The 18,779-nt window shown below is 69.3% G+C and overlaps 2 protein-coding genes across 3 annotated transcripts; one reads left to right on the top strand and one right to left on the bottom strand.

Annotated features, from left to right (window-relative positions):
• Positions 1 to 1,425: 1,425 nt before the first annotated feature.
• Positions 1,426 to 3,699, top strand: MMP23B (matrix metallopeptidase 23B). Of its 2 annotated transcripts, XM_028512562.2 has the most exons (8): positions 1,426 to 1,645; positions 1,965 to 2,101; positions 2,174 to 2,313; positions 2,379 to 2,546; positions 2,830 to 2,994; positions 3,078 to 3,188; positions 3,270 to 3,396; positions 3,489 to 3,699. In XM_028512562.2, exons 1-8 carry the CDS (start codon positions 1,487 to 1,489, stop codon positions 3,661 to 3,663), a joined length of 1,182 nt encoding a protein of 393 aa, XP_028368363.2. In that variant the 5' UTR covers positions 1,426 to 1,486; the 3' UTR covers positions 3,664 to 3,699. The 2 variants fall into 2 exon arrangements, with proteins under 2 accessions (XP_028368363.2, XP_035881069.1); XM_036025176.1 differs by lacking the exon at positions 2,830 to 2,994.
• Positions 3,700 to 4,349: 650 nt separating this feature from the next.
• CDK11A (cyclin dependent kinase 11A) lies at positions 4,350 to 17,222 on the bottom strand. The gene is made up of 20 exons (XM_028513450.2): positions 17,097 to 17,222; positions 16,729 to 16,852; positions 16,242 to 16,357; positions 15,338 to 15,465; positions 14,529 to 14,667; positions 10,144 to 10,280; positions 9,601 to 9,723; positions 9,407 to 9,502; positions 9,155 to 9,316; positions 8,704 to 8,769; positions 7,933 to 8,108; positions 6,924 to 7,014; positions 6,204 to 6,325; positions 5,883 to 5,988; positions 5,630 to 5,751; positions 5,448 to 5,555; positions 5,250 to 5,366; positions 5,033 to 5,181; positions 4,765 to 4,954; positions 4,350 to 4,674 (listed from the first exon to the last, which is right to left on the bottom strand). The coding sequence occupies exons 2-20, from the start codon at positions 16,837 to 16,839 to the stop codon at positions 4,582 to 4,584; spliced, it is 2,352 nt and encodes a 783-aa protein (XP_028369251.1). The 5' UTR covers positions 16,840 to 16,852; positions 17,097 to 17,222; the 3' UTR covers positions 4,350 to 4,581.
• Positions 17,223 to 18,779: the final 1,557 nt, after the last annotated feature.

Raw genomic sequence — 18,779 nt, forward strand, 5'->3', positions numbered from 1 at the left:
CCCATTCAGCTGCCGCACTGGCCCAGCTGTTGGCCTTGCTTGGCGGCCAGACGCCCCGCCCCCTCCCGACGCGGTATCCTGCCTTTCCCAGGGCTTCTGGGTCCCGACACCGCCTCTGGGCCAGAAACGTCCTCCGGGCACAGGCAGCCTCCTGCGACCCGGCAGCCCCCGGCCGCCCCTCCACTTTTCTCCCCGGCGGGTTGTGGAGGCAGGCTCGGACCAAAGTGGTGCCTGGTTCTCGCTGCGGGTTCCGGGGCCGCGGGGAAGTGGGGTGGGGGTGGGGTGCGGCGGCGTCGGTTGTAGGCCAGGGGCCCTCCTCGGGGTCTCAAGGACTGGGGGGAGGGCAGGCGTGCTGGGCAAGTGTTCAGCCGTGAAGACTGGGGCGCTGTCCCCGCTGCGCCCCGCGGCGGCGCTTTCCAAGAACCACCCGAAATGCTCCCCCGGAGCCTCGCGGCGGCTGGCCAGGCACTTGGCGCTGACCCCGCTGGCCCAGCGCACCACTGTCATTCTGGGCTCAAGGCCTGGATGGGGAGCGGGGAGGGCCAGGACCCTTGGCCCCGCACGGACTGCCCCACACCCCCTCCAGCCCTCGGATCCCGGTCCCCCCAGCCCAGAGGCGCCCTTGCCAACATCCCGCCTGACCCACCCCCCCCACCGCCATCCTGGTACAGTCTGAACGCCACCCTCAGGCGCTCCAGCCTCAGGACACCGTTCCCCACCTCCCACCCAGGACCACTCCAGACACGGGCCCCGTGCCCGGCTCCGCTGCAAGGGAGCCGAGTCAGGGATTCCTGGCTCCCTACAGATCCTATCCCTGGGCGCCCCCCCCCCACACCCGCCACCGCCACCGGGTCCCTCCTCTTGCCTCTTCCAGCTCTCTGTGGGACCCCTGCCGGTCCCCCTCCCTCCTGGCGCCGTCCCCAAGCCGCCTACCCCGCCTCTTTCCGCTGAGCAGCCTGTACTCACTTGCCACGTCCCCTCCCTCAGCGTCCCTGCCCCTCCCCCGAGGACCCTGCCGGGCTGTACCAGGGGACCTATCCTGGACTGGCCCGGATGGAGGTCCCACTCCGGAGTCTCGTTCAGTGTCCCGGGAGTTGGGGGCGGTCCGTTGAGGGGAAGGCCACAGGTCATTCAGCCCGCCAGTTTCGGACCCCAACTGACCATCTTTGCCTGACCTTGAACCCCTGGCGTCTGCCCCTTCTTGCCGGCCGGTTACCGCCTTGCCCCCACCTCCCGCCTCCCGCGGTAGCGGCTCCACCCGACAGGCCCTGCCCAGGCCACTGCCACCGACCCGCAGGCCTGCCCGGGGTCCCCCTTGCTGACAGTAGGATGGCCAGCTGGTTCCCTTCAGGGATGGCTGTCCCCACCTCCCGCTCCCCACCCCCCACCCCGGGGCTGTAACCCGAGCTGTCTCAGCGCCTCCCCTGGCTATTCGCGCTCCTGCAGGTCCCGCAGCCCCGACAGTGAGTCGGAGTCCGGAGGAGCCATGGCCCGCGGGCCCTGTGTCTCCCGGGCGTCCTGGGGCACCCTCGGGCCGGCCGGCCGGCTGGGGGCCCTGCTGGGCGCCCTGTGCCTGCTGCCTGTCCTGGCGCTGCTGGCCCGGATCGGGCCCCCCGCCGCCTGGCCCTCCGCGACCGCAGCGCAGGTGAGTCCGCCCCCGCCCGCGGGCCGGGGCAGGAGTCCGTGTGTCCGCAAGCCCTGGTGTCTGGCGGGATTGGGGCGGGGGTGGGGGACAGCCTCTGGCCCCCGATTCCACCCACTCCCCCCTGGCTTATCTTTAGTGACCCTTTTGCTTTCTGGCTGTAAAAGTGACACTCGCCGGCTTGAGGTAGAAAACCAGAAAATGCAGAAAAAACAAAAGTGGAAGTCAGTGCGCCCCCACCCACCAGCTTCCAGTCGGGTCTCCCGGTGTTTGCGACTCGGGCAGCCCCGCTGCCTCCCCAGAGCGCTTGCTTCCCTTGAAGGGAGAGGCCACGCCCCGCCCCGCGGGGGTCCCCACTATCCCAGGGCCCGGCCCGCTGCCCCACCAGGCACCCCGCAGGCGCCGGTACACGCTGACCCCGGCCAGGCTGCGCTGGGACCACTTCAACCTCACGTACAGGTGCGACTCTCGCCCTGGGGGGAGGCCGGGAGCCGCCTGGACGCCCCCGCTGACCTTGAGACTCCACCCCAGGATCTTATCCTTCCCGCGGAACCTGCTGAGCCCCAGGGAGACCCGGCAGGGCCTGGCCGCCGCCTTCCGCATGTGGAGTGAGGTGTCCCCGTTCAGCTTCCGCGAGGTGGCCGCCGAGCAGCCCAGCGACCTCCGAATAGGTGGGTCCAGCGCCCCCCGCCCCCGGCCCGCCGCCAGGACCCCTCTCAGCCCTGTGTTCCCCCAGGCTTCTACGCGGCCAACCACACAGACTGCCTGGTGTCCGCGCTACACCACTGCTTCGACGGCCCCACGGGCGAGCTGGCCCACGCCTTCTTCCCCCCGCACGGCGGCATCCACTTTGACGACAGCGAGTACTGGGTCCTGGGCCCCACGCGCTACAGCTGGAAGAAAGGTGGGCTGGAGCGGGCCACGATGGGGGGTCACCCGGGCCGGGAGAGGGGGGCTGCGAGGAGGCCACGGGAAGCCCGAAGCCCCCAGCCCCCAACCCCCAACCCCCAACCCCCATGACGCTGGAGAGGAACGAGGCCGCATTCCTGGGAGCAGAGCTCACCGCCGCGGCCGGCCTGGAACGTTCTTGTCTGCCCGCGGCCGCAGCCCTGCCGGCGAGCAGCCGCGGGGAGCCAGGCCGGGGGGCGGGCGGACCGGCCCCGCGCGCTGACCGGCGGGGCCCGCAGGAGTGTGGCTCACCGACCTGGTGCACGTGGCGGCCCACGAGATCGGCCACGCGCTGGGCCTGATGCACTCGCAGCACGGCCGCGCGCTCATGCACCTCAACGCCACGCTGCGCGGCTGGAAGGCGCTGTCGCAGGACGAGCTGTGGGGGCTGCACCGGCTCTACGGTGGGTCCCTGCGGCGGGCGCGCGCGCACGGGCGGGCGGGCCTGGGGCCGGGCGGGGTCTGAGGTCCGTCCGCCCTCCCGCAGGCTGCCTGGACCGGCTGTTCGTGTGCTCGTCCTGGGCGCGGAGGGGCTTTTGCGACGCCCGCCGCCGGCTCATGAAGAGGCTGTGCCCGAGCAGCTGCGACTTCTGCTACGGTGCACGCAGGTGGGCGGGAGGGGGCGGACGGAGTGGGCAGGGGCGGGGCGCTGACGTGGCCCCTCCCTCCACCCCCGCAGAGTTCCCCTTTCCCACGGTGGCCGCCACCGCGCCGCCCCCCAGGACCAAAACCCGCCTGGTGCCCGAGGGCAGGAACGTGACCTTCCGCTGCGGCCAGAAGATCCTGCACAAGAAAGGCAAAGTGCAGTGAGTGACCCGCCCGCGACGGCGAGCGGGGCGGCGGGGGCGGCGGGGCCCGGGCCCTGCCCAGCGCTCGCCTCCGCCTCCACCTCCCGCAGTTGGTACAAGGACCAGGAGCCGCTCGAGTTCTCCTACCCCGGCTACCTGGCTCTGGGCGAGGCGCACCTGAGCATCATCGCCAACGCCATCAACGAGGGCACCTACACGTGCGTGGTGCGCCGGCGGCAGCGCGTGCTCAGCACCTACTCCTGGCGAGTGCGCGTGCGCAGCTGAGCGCGCGGCGGGCCGCCCATAAAGCGCTTTCTCTCTCACGTCTCCACTCCCTTTCTTGGGTCTGGGGGTGGTGCGGGGGGCACCTAACCTGCGCCCCCCGGGTGTGGGGAGGCTGGCGCCAGGACGCCCCAAGTGTCCGGCATGCGCCTCGGGTGAGGACGGCTCTCGCAGACCGAGAGGCCTTTCCCGGCCCCTCGGGTCCCCGCGCCCCGGGTTCGCTCACAGCCGAGGGAGGCGGGAGGGCTGGGCTGGGGAGGGTGGGCCCCCGGGACGGGGTGGACGGAGCGGACGGAGCAGAGCTGGGGGTCGGGCCCATGCAAGGGACCAGCTCGCCTCTGCCTGAGCCGCCCAGTCGGGCTGGAGCAGGAGCTGAGGCCGGCCGGCCCACGTGGCGCGGAGGCCACACCTGGTTCTGTGCGTGGGGCCCGAGGAGCCCTGACCACGCCCAGGGGGGGAGGGGAAGGACGCGCCGAGCTTCCGAGTCCATCTCCGCGGCGGCACAGCCTCGAAGGAAGCCCGCAGCTGAGCTCACACACCCAGCTCTGGGGCCTGGGGCGGCCGGAGGTGCCGGGGTGCAAACTCCCCTCCCACTGCCGTGAACCACCGCCGCTCCCCGACCCGCAGAGCCCTCGGGAGGGCGCACAGGCTGACATCCTGCCTCTTGGGGCGGGTCTGAGAAAAACAGCTTTTTCTTCCACAAAGAAATAAGATTTAATTCTACAAATTTACAAGCCAAGATAAAATACAAACGAAACATGGAAAACACGACCAGCAGTCTGAGACTCGAGTCACTATTCACAGCAGCGGGGGCAGCAGCTGCTCCGGTTGGATCTGGACCGGGGCAGCGCCTCCAGCTCCCCCCGCCCTGGTCCGCGCGGAACCGGGGTCCCCGGGGTCGGTGCGGGGCCCGCGAGGAGCTCAGAACTTGAGGCTGAAGCCGGGGCCGGCCGCCGAGGCCCCCTGGTTGGTGGTGGTGAGGTGGAAGCCGGTCTCCTTCAGGTCGTCGTCGCCCTGGGAAGCAAGCAGTACCGTGGGGCCCGGCCGGGCCGGCCCCACCCCAGGGCCCCCCGGCCCGCCCCCCGGCGCCGGCCTGCCCCTCACCAGCTGGCTGTAGCCCAGGCCCCCCTCAGGGGGCCGCGGGCTGGTGCCGCGCTTCACCCTCTGCTGCTCGCTCTTGGCGGGCCACGTGGGGAACATCGAGGGTTCGATGGGGAGGGGGGTCTCCCGGAAGTACTCGTGCTTGAGGCCGTCCTCCGCGCTGACTCTCCGCCCCGGGAAGTAGGTCAGGAACCTGGGGGAACAGGGCCGGTGGAGTCCCCTGCGGGGGTGGGGGCGGGGCCCACAGCGCGCGTGCGCACACCAGGCTCACTTGTTCATGAGGTCGAAGCCCTGGTCGGAGAGCAGGGCCCCGAAGCGCTTGCGCAGGTTGTTGTAGGGGTACTCGGTGAAGGTCATCTTCTTCACGGCGGGGAGCTCGTTGTAGCCCGGCCAGATCTTCTCGCTGGGGGTCCCTAGGTCCTGAGAGAGGGGGCACTCAGAACCACCCCGCCCGGCACACCCCCCCCACCGGGGGCGCCCCGACCCACCTTAAACACTTTGTTGATCTGATCGATCTCCGACTTCCCCGGGAACAGCGGCTTCTGCGTCAGCAGCTCCCCGAAGATGCAGCCCACGGACCACATGTCCACGGCCGTGGAGTACTCCTGGGGGTGGGGGCGGGCGCAGGCTCAGGGGCGGGCGGGGCCGGGCGCCCGGGGGGGCCCCCCACCCGGCCGGGGACTCACCTTGGCCCCCAGGAGCAGCTCCGGGGCGCGGTACCACAGGGTCACCACGACCGGCGTGTAGGCCTTCAGAGGGGACCCGTACTCCCGGGCCAGCCCGAAGTCGCCCACCTGCGGGGACAGCACAGGGTGAGCGGGCGGGGCGGGGGGCCGGGCGCGCCCCCCCGTGGCAGGCCGAGGCTCACCTTGAGGATGCCGGCGTGGCTCAGCAGCAGGTTGGAGGTCTTGAGGTCGCGGTGTAGGATCCAGTTGTCGTGCAGGTGCTTCACGCCGCACAGCAGCTGGATCATCAGGGTCTTCACCTCCCCTGGGGGCGGGGGGCGGGGCACCGCACCGTCACCGCGGGAACGTGCACCCACAGGCACCCGCCCCTGCACAGCGTGCGCGCCCACGGGGATCCCGCCGCCCCCAGGGACGCCGCCGGGCTGCCCGGCCCACCTGGCAGGAAAGGCTGCTTCATGGTCTCCATGAGGCTCTTGAGGTCGTGCTCCACGTAGTTCATCACGATGTAGATCTTGTCCATGTTGCTGCCCACCACGATCTCCTGGGGAGCGGGAGGCCAGTGGGTACCTGGGCCCCCGTTCCCGCCCAGGCGCCTGCATCCCCGGCACCCCGACACCCCAGGGCAGCCGCTGGGGACAGCGGGCACCGACCGAGAGGGCCGAGTCTGAGGGGCCCGGCCTCTCCGGAGGCCAGACCTCGTTCCCGCGCCGACTGGGGAAGGCCTGACCCTCCTGGGGCGCCCGGGGGGCCGCCTACCCTGACGGTCACGATGTTGGGGTGCTGCGCCTTGAGGATGGTGTTAATCTCCCGCAGCGACGTGATGGGGAAGCCTTCCTTCTCCTTCTCCATCTTCAGGCGCTTCAGAGCCACGATCTCGTCTGCAGGCGGTGCAGAGGCGGGGCTGAGCCGCCCACCTCCCCGAGCGCGGCTAACCGGGCCGTGCTGGGCATCGCTGGGCCCGGGAGCTCGCAGACCTGGGCGCTGAGCAGCCCCGACCCCGGCCACCGGGAGTGCAGCGCGTCCGGGCCAGCTGTCCTGCAGAGCTGCCGGGGAGAGCTGCCCACTGCGCTCGCGTCCTTGCCAGGACCGGGGCGCGCGGCTCACACGACCTCGCCGCTGTCTAAGGCCCAGGGGCGCACGCGGGGGGCTTGGGGGGGCCGTCACTCACGGCTGGTGCCCTAGCAGCTCCTGGGCCCTTGCCTGGCCGACTCCCCCTCCCCCAGTGACAGCAGGTGACGTCCCTTCAACCTCACAGCCGAGTCTCTGGGTCAGGAGCTCTGACCCCTGGAGGTGCCCAAGGCAATGCTCTGAGGCGTCACCTGAGCCTGCCTGATGCTGGGTAGGCCGGCAGGGGCGGTGGGCCCCCTGGCCTGAGGCGGGGGCTCGGATCCCTCTGCCCTGTGCGTGGACAGGACACCGGCGGGAAACCCCCCCGCCCTCCGCGAACCAGCACGGGGCCCCCCGAGGCCCGCCCACCTGTCTTCTTGTCCTTGGCCCTGTAGACCACACCGTAGGTGCCCTCCTCGATCCGGTTCAGGCACTGGAACTCCTCCACGCTGCGACAGCCCTGGGGAGGCGCGGGGGGGGGGGGGGGGGGGGCGGGGGCGTGAGGGGCGGCAGCGGGGCACACGCCCCTCCCCCCACAGCGCAGGAGGGACGGGGGGGGGGGCGGCGGCGGCAGGGGCTCCCGTCTCTGCCTTCTGCAGTGAGAGCTGCCCCTCCGGGGTGACACACAGCCAGCGTGGGCGAGGTCCCAGGCACGTCCTCCCTGCCGGGCCCGCCCTGTGTGTCCGGAAGGAACGGAGGACGGGAGCAGCCCCCCACCAGCAAGCCCCCAGGCCCTGCCTCTGTATGCACCCTGCCGGACTGGAGCGGCCCACCCAGGGCCCTGGGGCCAGCGTGCAGGGCTGGGCTGCCGTCGCCTCCACGTGGCCTGGGGCCAGGGCACACCGCCAAGAAGCCCCATCCGGCAGACCTGCTACGGAGCCAGGACAGCTCAGGCACACTGTGACGGCCAGGGGGAGCCCCATGCCCCCAGCGCCCAGGGTGGGGCCAGCAGGCCTCAGGGGGCCCCAGGCACAGCCACCAGCCACAGAAGGCCAGGGGACCGTAGGGCACTCACTCCTCTCAGGACCCACTCCCCCCCGAGGCCCCTGCAGCGTCCCCACTACTGGTGTCCCAGGAAGAAAGCACGTGTGGGTGCCCACCATGGCCCAGGACCCCGGGCAGCCCTGGGGGGGGCCGCAGCAGGAGGGACCACCAGGCTAGCCACTCACCAGCCTGCCTGCCTTCCACACGTGGGGCCCCCATGGGCTCTGTGGCTGGACCTCGCCCACGGACACGAGGCGGGCCGGTGGCCAAGCCCTTCACAGCAGCCTTTGCTGCCCTCAGGTGGCAGCCCCCGCCCAGCACCCAGCTTCTGCTCCCAGCCACGGGCTGGTTGAAACCAGCAAGGCAGAGCCGGCTGGGGTGGCAAGCGCCTCACCTGCAGGGCGGGCAGGTACTTGGGCAGCTCCTGCTTGAGCTCGATGGGCGACAGGGCCGGGGACTCGGGCACGAACTCCCCCTCGGTCAGGGCGCTGCTCTGCGGGGTGGCCTCGCCCGCCTCCTCCTCCCCCTCTTCGCTCTCCCCGGAGTCGCGGTCAAAGCGTGACTCTGGAACTGCCAAGTTTACAGCCCATCATGGGACCAGGGCTGAACCACTGCCACCAGCCCCATCCTGCTCTGGGGGCGGGGACACCAAGGGCACGAAGAAGCCACCCCACAGTGACGACAGTGACACTCGAACTGCTGCCCTGGACAGAGGGAGCTGGGGCCTTGGGGCTCCCCGGCTGGGCCATGACCACCAGGGGCCACCGCCCAGATGTGGGGCCTGGGGACTCTGGCCCAGGGCTCGGACCCGAGCTGCTGTTCGCCGTCCCCTCACCCCGAGGCCGGGCCAGGGTGGGTGGTGCCCCGCCTCCCCTCCAGGCCCCGGGGACACTCGGAGTGGCATTCAGTTAGCACTGTCCCCGCTGGGGGGTGCCGGGCTCCCGCTGGCCCAGCGTGGTGCTCAGGGTGGTGCCCAGGTCTCAGCCGGCCAGCTCGGTCCCGGGACACGGCCAGGACGGGAGCGCCCTGTGGTCTCTCCGGCCCCACACGGCATGGAGAGGAGTATGTTTCCGTGACTGCCACGGCCACGCTCTCGGCTTCACCCAGTGGCACCGCCCCCAGGGCCAGACGCGGAGAATGCAGACCAGCACGGGGGGCCCCTCACCCACGAGGATGTGGTTCTCGGTCTCGTGTTCTTCGTCTTCGCTCATCTCCTCCTCGCTCACCTCCTCTGCAAGACAGCGCAGGCGTCGGCCGGCTGCCGCCAGCCAGGTAGCACCCTGTACACGCCCCGGGGTCTGCTCCCTCCACCAGTCTCCGGGGAGACCCAGGAGCAAGGTTCTTTCAGCTCGTGAGCCTTACGAAACCAGACTTCTGGTTATCTGTCTGTAGTTCCCAAGGCTGGATGCAAACGCCCCGTTGCACGCCCCGGCCAGATGGCTCAGGGGGCCAGAGCATCGCCCCGACACGCCGAGGCGGGGGCGCGCACCGGAGCGGGCCAACGAGCGCACCCGTGAGGGAACGGCAAGTCGCTTGCTCGCTCTTCGCGACCAACAGCGAAACGACGAGGTAAAGCGGCGAGAAACGCCCACGGCCACACCCCGGGCCCTTCTCACCAGCCGACTGTCCCGACGCATCCTCCGAGTTGCTCCCCGTCTCCTCCTCCTCCTCTTCCTCCTCTTCTTCCTCCTCCTCCTCCTCTTCCGATTCTTCACTGCTGCTCCCCTCCTCTTCCTCCTCCTCTTCCTCCTCCTCCTCCGACCCGGACCCTGACTCCGCTTTCGGAGGAGACAGCGGGACGTGAGCCCTGCCCCCCCCCCCCCCGTCACCCCCAGAGCAGCGGCGGGGGCGGGCACAGGCACGGCTACCTGAGGAGGACTCGGCCGAGCTGGTTTTCCGCTCGCTGTCACTGACGTCCTGCAGGTCAGACAGCAGGTCTCGCTCCTCCGCCTTCTCCTCTTTCGCTGACAAAGCGAGCCGCCCAGGTGAGCCTGGGGCGTGTTTTCAGAATCCCCACAACGAACCCCAGCCCAGCAGCCCAGCAGGTGCAGCCCAGCCCTACCTGGCTTCCGGCCGTCTCCCAGCTCGAACCTCTCCCGGGGCGGCCGGGGCGGACTGCGGCCCCAGTGGCTGGCCTTCGCTTTGTCGCCGTAGTCCTCCCGCACGGTCCGGTGGTGGGCGGAGACTGCAGCCCGGGCATAGGAGGACGCGGCGCTGACAGCGCTGCCCTCCCCGCAGGGCAGAGCCCTCTCGTCCCCTCCCGTCCACTCCCCTCCCCGCAGGGCAGGGCCCTCCAGTGCCCGGGGCAGGCAGGACCCCGCCCGCCCGCCCGCCCACCCACCAGCAGGACCCAGGGTGGAACGCTGGGAACTGGAGGCTGCGGACCCACCCTGAGGACCAGGCGGACCCTCCGGACCACCACTGCGGGTCAAAAAGAAGGGCCTGGGACCAGCTCCTCAAGCCCGTCCACCCCCACCCCCACGGGCAGCAGGCTCACAGGACACGGATGTGGCTGTCACGCGCCCGGCCCGGGATGGCCCCGGCCCTGTGGGCCCTTGGGTGCAGCTGCCCCGCCTCCGGGGCCCCCCTGGCCCGGCCGGCGCACCTTCCCGCCGCGCCTCCCGCTCCTTGCGCCGCTCCTCTGCCCGCCGCTCGCGTTCCTTCTGCTCCCGCTGCTCCTTCTGCTGCTCCCGCAGCTTGCGCTCCCGTTCCCGCTTCCGCTCCAGCTGCTCCAGGCGGTCCCTGCGGGGGGCACCCGCACGTCTTCCCCGCACCCACGGAGAGGTCACTTCCTGGCGACCCCCAGCGCCTTCCCTCGAACTTGTGAGTAAATCGCCTTTCCCGGTCGTGCGGCCCACAGAGGGCTCTTCAGAGGCAGGACCCACGAGGGGGCACACCCCGGGGGGCCGCCCCCCAGGAGCCCGGCCGAGCGGACAGCCCGTGCGAGCAGCGGCCCCCCCCACCGCCCCGAGGGCCGCCCAGGCACACACTGCAGCACCGTCCGGGTCCACCGGCCTGCCGGGCACGTCCCCACGGCCGCAGTGGGACGCGTGTGAGACCGCGTCAGTGCAGGAAACACCGGTGACCGAGGCGTGCGGGTCGCGGCGCCTCGAGGTGGGCGAAGAGCGAGACCCGCCCGCAGGTGACTGCCACAGCCCCCCGCCCGTCACACAGCCTGGCACGCGGACGCAGGAAGACAGAAGAGTCCTCGTACCCCTGGGGGGACGCCCAGGAGCCCAACGGCGAGAATGACCGGCCTGGCGGCTGCGCCCCAAACCCCTCACAGACGTCACCCCGAGGGGCAGGCGGGCGGAGGGCCCTGCAGCCTACACGCAGGCCCGTAGGTGCAAGTCCGAGCTAGCTAGAGACGCAGCTGCGGTTCGCTTTACGTGTAACATTTAATCATTGATTGCGATGATTCCCACAAACGTGGGAAACTGTGCAGCCACCACGGCAGCCAGTTGTGACACCTTCCCGCGACCACGCGGCCAGGCAGCTCAGCGGGCTGCAGGGCCGTGCCCTCGCCCCAAGGTTGAGGGTTCAGCCCTCAGTCAGAGCCCGCACAAGAACCAGCCGACGAATGCGTAGGAGAGACGCCACGCCGGCACATCTGCCTGCCCCTCCCCCCTCCTCTTGTGAAGCCGCCAGCAGACCGCCGCAGGACAGGACGCCCCTCACCGGCGCCGCCCGCTCCTGCTCCCGCGAGCCTGCGCGCCGCGGACAGCCCCTCCCTCAGCAGCCGTGGCTGCCGCCCGTCTGCTTGGGGTTCTCTCCACCTTCCTGCCGCTGCTCGGGGCGGCTGACCTGGCACCTCCCCGCCGGACCCCGTGCCCACTGCACTCTCCACCACCGCGGCCGCGCCCCCACGTCCTGGCGGCACTTCTGTTCCCCCTCACTTCAGGACTCCCTCCGTTTCCTCACGGCGTTCTCCTCGGGCCACGGGTTATTCAGAACTGGCGGTCGGACTTCTCAAACTTCTGGGGGCTTCCTGGGGTTTCTCCCTATTCCTGATTTCCAGCTTAAGTCTTTGGTGCTCAGAGGGCGGGCACAGAGTGTACGATTTCGACTCTCCGGAACTCCAGCCTGGCCGCACGGCCGGCGCACACCTTCGCCGGAGACTGTCTGGAGGAGTGTGTCCTGCAGCCGTGGGCGGCACGGCAGCTCGTCAGATGGCGCTGGCTGACAGTCCTTTCCAGGTTCCCTGCGACCTGGCTGGTCTCTCTCCTGCCGAGGGCTGTGGACGTCTCCAGTGACGATCAGCTACTGCTCTTGCTCCACGTGTCCTGGACTCCTGCAGAGCAGGCGGACGTGCACTGGTCCCGGTCCTTTCTGACGTGCTCGGCTTCTTGTGACGGAGCCCTAAGTGTGGCGACGAGTCTCGGCGCCCGCTCCGACGTGAGGGCAGCCACGCGAGCTCTGCGGCTGCCGCCTGCACGGCACGGCACACCCGCCCCGTCCTCACGTGTGGCCCCTTTCCGCCCGACACGCAGATGCTCTGTGCACAGGCGGTGCACGGCTGGGTCTCACCCCTGACAGTCCCGCCCTCGCCTGGGGCACAGCGACCATCTCGCTGCTGACGTGACCACGGGGACGGCTGGACTCGTGGTTTCTGCTGCTCTATGTCTTCTGTTTGTTCCTCTGTGTCTGCCCGTTTGGGGTGCAAACAGGCGCCGCCAGGAGGCGCCTCACTTCTCTGCTCACACTCTCCGTGTCTGCTCTAGGGGTCACGGCCTGCAGCCCAGCACTCACTCAAAGTTCACCCCCTGAAACGCAGAGGCAGCCCCTCCCCCGCGCCTCCCTGCAGCCTGCACAGCGACCGTGTCCACGTGGTCCGTCTCCCACAGCCCTGTGTCTGCTGGAGGGGGCACGGGGCACGGGGCACGGAGAAACAAACGTGCCTGCAGGCTCTCCTGCGGGAACCCGCTTCACCATTCCCAGCGCTGCTTTTCTCCCTGCAGACCCGACCGTCCGGCGTCACCCCCGCTCCGCTGAAGGGCCTGGACCGCGGGCCCCTGCAGTCCGCGCTCACTCTGGAAACTAGTTCCGCCGGACACACGACTGCTGGCCGCGGAGGGCAGCCCCTCCTCTCACGGGCAGCCTGCCCCTCCTCGCTGCCCTCTGAGGTCTTCCCTTTGGCCTTTACAGACTGACTCGGATGTGCCTTTGTCCCTCTGTCCTTGAGGTTTAGCTTTTTTCAAACGCAGCTGTTGTTCAGCAACTTTGGGAAGTTTTCAGTCATTATTTTACTTTTTAGTTTTTACTTCAGCAGGAGGGGAAGGGCGGGAAACAAACAGGGATGTGGAGAGAAGCAGTGACGGGGTGCCCCGCCCCCCCCATTTGCCCCGACTGAACCCGAGACCCAGGCCCGGCCCTGCCCGGGAGCCGGCACTGTGGCCTTCCGTCGGGAGGATGACGCCCAGCTGCGTGAGCCGCGCTGGGCCAGCCGTGATTTCCTAAGTGTTTCTGTGCCCCCGCCCCTTCTCTCCTGGGCTGCTGCCACGTGGATGCCGCCCGTCCTGCAGATCTGCTCGTTTTCCTCCGGCCTCTCTGCTCTCCGTTCTCCGGAAGGCACGGTTTCTGTCGCTCCACCTTCAACCCCCGGCTCCCAGGTCTCTTCTGAAGCCAGACCTTTCCTGAAACGGGGGCGCCCACTTCCCGCCGGTGCCCCCGCCCCCGCAACGGGAGTCCTGCCTTCTCAGTTCTTTGTACATCTTGGTACTTTTTGTTGAAAACTGGACATCTTAAGTAACGTAGCAACTACAGATTCTAGTCTTCCCTCCCTCCCTGTCGCTGCTGTGTAACGGCCAGCTGGGCTAAGCGTGCCCCTCGCGGGGTGTGGCCGGTGCTGCCTGTTTCCCGCGCCCCTTCCCACTGTCAAGCCCAGTGCCCGGGGGTCCCACGGCTGTACGGCCAGCGCACACCGGACACGCAGTGCAACGGGGCAGACACGCATGCTTCACACGCTGGTTGCACACCCAGACACCGTGGGGGCAGTGTGCGCCTCCCGGTGGCCTCAGCTCCCCCGCACCCTCTGCGGCACAAGAGCCAAGGCTCACACAGCTTCCTCAGAGGCCCGTCTCGGGCAGTCCTGGCCACGGGCCACGTAAGCACCTCCCTCCCAGTAGGCCGCCTCCCAGGCTCTCTGTGCAGATGACCTCCACACACTGGGGGGCCTGCTGTCCCCCCAAGTCTGTGTCCCCTCACCCTGGACCACAGAGACCAGACTCCCTCTCCTGGGAACCGGAGCCCACCAAGAGGCACCTGCAAACAAAGGCCCAAGAGCCCGGTCTCCCAGCTCCAGGCCTGTCCTCAAGGCCTCTGGGGTTTCCTTTGTCACTTTTCCTTATCCGCTTGCCGGAAAGAACCGGCCTACTTCCGCTGCGACCCCGAGAACTCTAACACCGAGTCTCCTTAGTCGCCCTGGCCTGGAGCAGAACTCAGAAACGTGTGCCGAGGGAAGAGATGCTGACCCCCCGTCTCCACCAGACCCCCCCGAGCCCGGCACCAGCATCTGCACGCGGGGGCCAGGCCGACCGTCTCCTGGACGCGCCCCCCTCACCGCGGCCTGAGCACACGCAGCGCTGCATGTCCTGCCACGGGGCGCTTCCCGCACCACCCTTGGGAGCCCAGGCCAGAGGCACCCGCTCCCCCTCTTCAGCTGTCGTCAGCTGCGTCTGAACCCCCAAGCCCGGCCCCCGGCACCCCAGCCGGGAGCCCCCTTCAGGCCCGTGGCGCACCCACACAGGGTCTCTGGCCTGAGTCGGGCTCTGCTCGGTCTGGCTGCTGAGGGGCTTGCCCACCGGCCTCCGCGGGGAAGAGGTGGAAACGCAGATTTCCGTTCCCCTCACTCTTTCCTCTCGCTCGGTTCACGCCCGATTCCGGGTCCCAAACGCAGTGACAGCGCCCTGCCTCCGGGACCACCCTGCGGAGAGCCCCTCCTGCACCTTGGCCGCGCCACGTGCGCTCGGAGCCCCCGACGGCCACCCTCACCTCTCCCTCCTGGAGTGCTCCCGGGCCATCTCCCGCCGCTTCTGCCGCTCCCACTCGCGGCGCGCCTTGTCCTGCTCCTCCCGGTGCCGCTTCCGGCGCTCGTGCTCCCGCTCCTTCTCCTTGGCTCTGGCATGCTTGCCTGGCGAGGAGGACACGCGTCAGGCAGGGCAGACGCGCACACACTTAACTGGGAGGCCTCCCGCAAAGGACAAGTGTCTAATTAACGATTTAGAGAAACAGCTGTGGTTTCATGGAGAAAAAAACAAAGACCTAGAACAACAGCAGTGAGCCTCCGATTAGGAAACCGACACAAAACGGGGTTATCGCTAGGCGGTGCGAGTGTGGTGTTGCACCTTTAAAGGTCCCTGTGGCGAGCTGTGCTCGGGTGTTCCTCTCGTGAGTTTTGAGAACTCGCCCTTCATCAAGAACAGGAGACAAGGTCTGGCTCCTTTGCGTGGGCTCCTCCGTGTGCCCTAAAGCCAGGCCAGGCCAGGCCACCCAGCCTCCCCAGGCTCCAGCGGCCCCGGGGAGCAGCACCCGGTCCACCATGCGTAGAGCGCGTCAGCACTGAAGCGTGCGACCCCCACCCCGGGGAGGGACGGGGACTCTCCCTGCCCCGAGCCGACGCCACGGCAGGAGAAACCAGCGTGCAAGGGGAACAGCTGCTCGGGATGCTGCACACTAAAGCTGAGCTTTTAGCTAAAACCTCACTTCCTGTCCTTTCCCACCGATCCCGGAGAAGGCGGCAGACCGAGACCCGGGGGCAGGGAGGCCTGGGGGCAGGACAGGGCAGAGGCGGGCTCCCGTACCGCCTTCCGCCGAGTGGCTGCGGTGCCGGCGCTTCTCTTTCCGCTTCTCGTCCTTCCTGTGGTGGGCCTTCTCCTTCCGCGACATCTGCTGGGGCGGTTTGATGGCCAAGGAGTCGTCCTCCTCACCTCTGCAACGAGACACACGGCGCCGTGTCGGGCGGGAGAGAGCCCCGCAGGGGTGTCGGGGTGCGGCGGGCGCTCCCCAGCGGGAGGACGCAGGGCTTCAGTCTCGGGGACAGCGGGGTCCGAACCAGCATTCACGAGACTCGGCTCACCACGAAACTGAAGACAGGACTGGAGGTCCAGCACTCACTCGTGGGGACAGTGTGTGTGGGTGGGGGGGAACCACGGTGGCGCAGGAAACAAAAACGCCTGAGAAAACTGGGGTGACACACACATGCGTTATCTTGCCTGCACCAACAGTGTCACATGTGTGTAAAGCCGTGTCACGTGCACGTTGTAAACACGTGCGGCCTGTCACTCGTGCCTCAATGAAGCTGTTTAACGAAAAGCCCCACAGCTCTAATCAACGCTGTTCCAAGGAGCTGCACGGCCGAAGCCCTGGGGGAGCGCGCACGATGGCCTTCTGCTCGCCGCGGGCCCCTGCGCGGAGGGGAAGCACAGAGACCGGCCGGGGCCTCCACGGGGCCGCGCTGGGGCTCCCCGCGAGCAGAGAACTCGGATGGTGACTGCGCCGACCCCCGCAGACCCCGGCAAACACCCGGCGGGGGTGCGTGCGCATGCACGCGGGGCAGCCCGACGGAGGCGCGACCCCACAAGCAGGAAACACGCGCGCGCGCCCCGCCCCGTCTCTCCGTCTCTCGGAGGAGGAGGAGGAGGAGGGCCGCGGACCCCTGGCTCCACGCCGGAGCACACTTCCGAGGCGACCCCCGCCCGCCCTCACCTGTCCTCCATGGAGTCCTCGCGGCGGTAGGGCGAGTTCCGGATGGTGATCTCCATGCGGTGGTCCCTCAGCTCCCCCTCCTCCAGGGAGTCTCGCTTGGAGTCCCTGTCATCAGACTGAGCGGCGAGAGGACGTCACCCCCTCGCGGGGCCGCGTCGCCACCCCGGACCGGCAGGGACGCCCGGCCGGCGCCCCCGGGCAAACGTTCGTGCGCGCTCCGGGGGGTTTCTAGGAAGGCTCGTTGCAGGCCCCTAACCCCTCGGAAACACAGAGAGCCCCCGTGCAAACCCCGCGCCCGTCAACGCCCCTCCCGACCCCAGAGGCCGGAACGGCGGCTCCCAGCCCAACTCGCGCTGCGCTGCCGCCCCCCCCACGCCCCCGCCCCCGCCCCCGCCCCCGCGGAGGACGCGCCGTCCGAGCGGGGACACCCGGGGCGGAGGCACTGGTCTCCGCTCCGGAAAACCCGCACGTGAGACCCGCGGCTCACGTTCTTCAGGCGCTTGATCTCGGCCTTCTCCTCCTGCTCCTTGCGGCGTTTCTTCTCCTGCAGGATCTCATCTAAGGTCTTCACTTTCCAGGAGTCCTTTTCATCACCCATTGGCGTTCGAGCACTGCAAGCCGAGAGAACCGGCGCCCCGCGCCGGCGGTCGGCGGGCGCACGGCCGGCGGCAGCACCGCGTCTCCGCCCCCGGCCGCGGGCCCCGGTTCCCGCGGCTCGGCCGCGCTCAGCCGGGGAGGGTCCGAGCGGTCGGCGCGCGCGGCGTCGGGGCCCGCCGCCCCTCAACCCCGAGTCCCACGCGGGCAAGACGGGGCGGAGGAGACGCGCCTCGGCCGAGGCGGCCGCCCGCCACTCACCCCTGCGCCGCCGCCGCCGCGGGTCCCGGAGCCTGAGGAGAAACAGCGCCCGGCGCGCGCCTGGAGCGTCGTTACTTCCTGCGTCGGCGCGGGGTGATGACGTCGGCACGGCTCGAAGCTGGGCCCGGCCCCGAGAAGAAAGGATACTGGCGCGTGCGTTGTGCGTCACTTCCGGGCTCGGCGCCCAGCGGCGAATTCCGCCGCGAGCCCCGGGCGGGTGGGCGTGTCGCCGCCCCGCCTCAGCTCCCGGCGCTCGGGCCACCCCAGACCGGTCGCGGCGCGGGGACCTCGCAGCCCGCCGCTCGGCCCGCGGGACCGGCGCCCCGGCTCCTCCTTGGAGGCGAGGCTGCCCTGCCCGGCGGGGCTCAGTCGGCTGGGCGTCATCCCCCAGCGGAAGGCCGCCGGGGGTTCGACTCCCGAGGAGGGCGCAGGCCCGGGTTGCGGTGCGGCCCCGGACAGGGGCGTGAGAGAGGCGGCCGATCCACGTTTCGCTTCCTCTTTCTACCTCCGTCCCCCTCTGCCTAGAGCAAATAAGTAAATGGTTTCCAGGAGGGGACAGCCAGGTGGGCAGCACCGTTGCGCAGGCCCCGCCCCCGCCCCCGCGGGTCTGACAGTTGGGGCTCCTTCCCGCTGGACGGTCGGGTTCCCTCTACGCAGCTCGCTGTCCCGGGCCAGGCTTTCACCCCGGAACCGGCGCTTACCGCCCGAGGAAGAAAACGAGGGCACACCATCAGTTTACTTTTGCAGAACGGGAGTCACCGAGTGACTGCCAGAAGTGGCTTTATTCGGACAGGAGGCACCCACAGGATACATGTATTACCACAGCGAAGGGGCAGTGACTCGGTCACTTCACAGAACCGTTTTGTGTCACGCGCTGGCGCAGTCACACAAATACTGGCATGGGCGGAGGACACAGCCCGTGGGCCCCACGGCGCTGCTGGGAGGAGGCGAAGATTCCTTGGCTCTGATGCAGCCGCAGATGGTTATCGGCAGAACGCCGCCCCTTCCCGGGGCGGGGAGAGCCCTGGCCGGCTCCCTCGACTGGCAGGTTCACAGGCAGCAGGGACAGCAGTGAACAGTCTAGAAACAGCAGATCAGCTGGACGCCAGTTTTCCCCAAATGAAAACTGGGGCGGGGCGGGGGGGACACACACCAAAAAACCCCACCCGGACAAACAAAAGATGTTGCCAGTTACAACAGTTTCTGACCCGGCCTGGACATCTGGGCACGGGTCCCGTGGCCATTGCTCAGAATCCCAGCCAGTGAGGTTGGCAGTTTCATGCCTTGGCTGCCAGCCGAGCCGCTGACAACCCGGTCTGCTCTTGGCTCCTCGTCCAGCACAGAGAGAAGCAGGCAGATCCACTGGGAGGCTGGGGCTTGCTTCCTTAGAAACTAAGAAAACGAAGAGGCCCCCACCAGGGCATGTGCACATCTGGGGAGACGACGAAGCCCTTAGTGTGAAATCTCTGGGAGGGAGAAGCAGCAAAGAGGACCTCTGCCTGTGATGACACCCTCGTCAGTGTGTCTCCGACCCCGGGGAGCAGTGGACAGAGTCCCTCCCAGGCCCAGGAAGCACATGGCTGGACCGGCCAAAAGAGCCCCGTGCGTGTCCGCCCCGCCCACCAGCCGCTCTGGGCGCCGTCCAGGGGAGCGTGCACAACAGCAAGCAAACCCCTGGGGTCG

Source organism: Phyllostomus discolor, chromosome 5, assembly GCF_004126475.2.
Source record: "Phyllostomus discolor isolate MPI-MPIP mPhyDis1 chromosome 5, mPhyDis1.pri.v3, whole genome shotgun sequence".
Lineage (NCBI taxonomy): Eukaryota > Metazoa > Chordata > Mammalia > Chiroptera > Phyllostomidae > Phyllostomus > Phyllostomus discolor.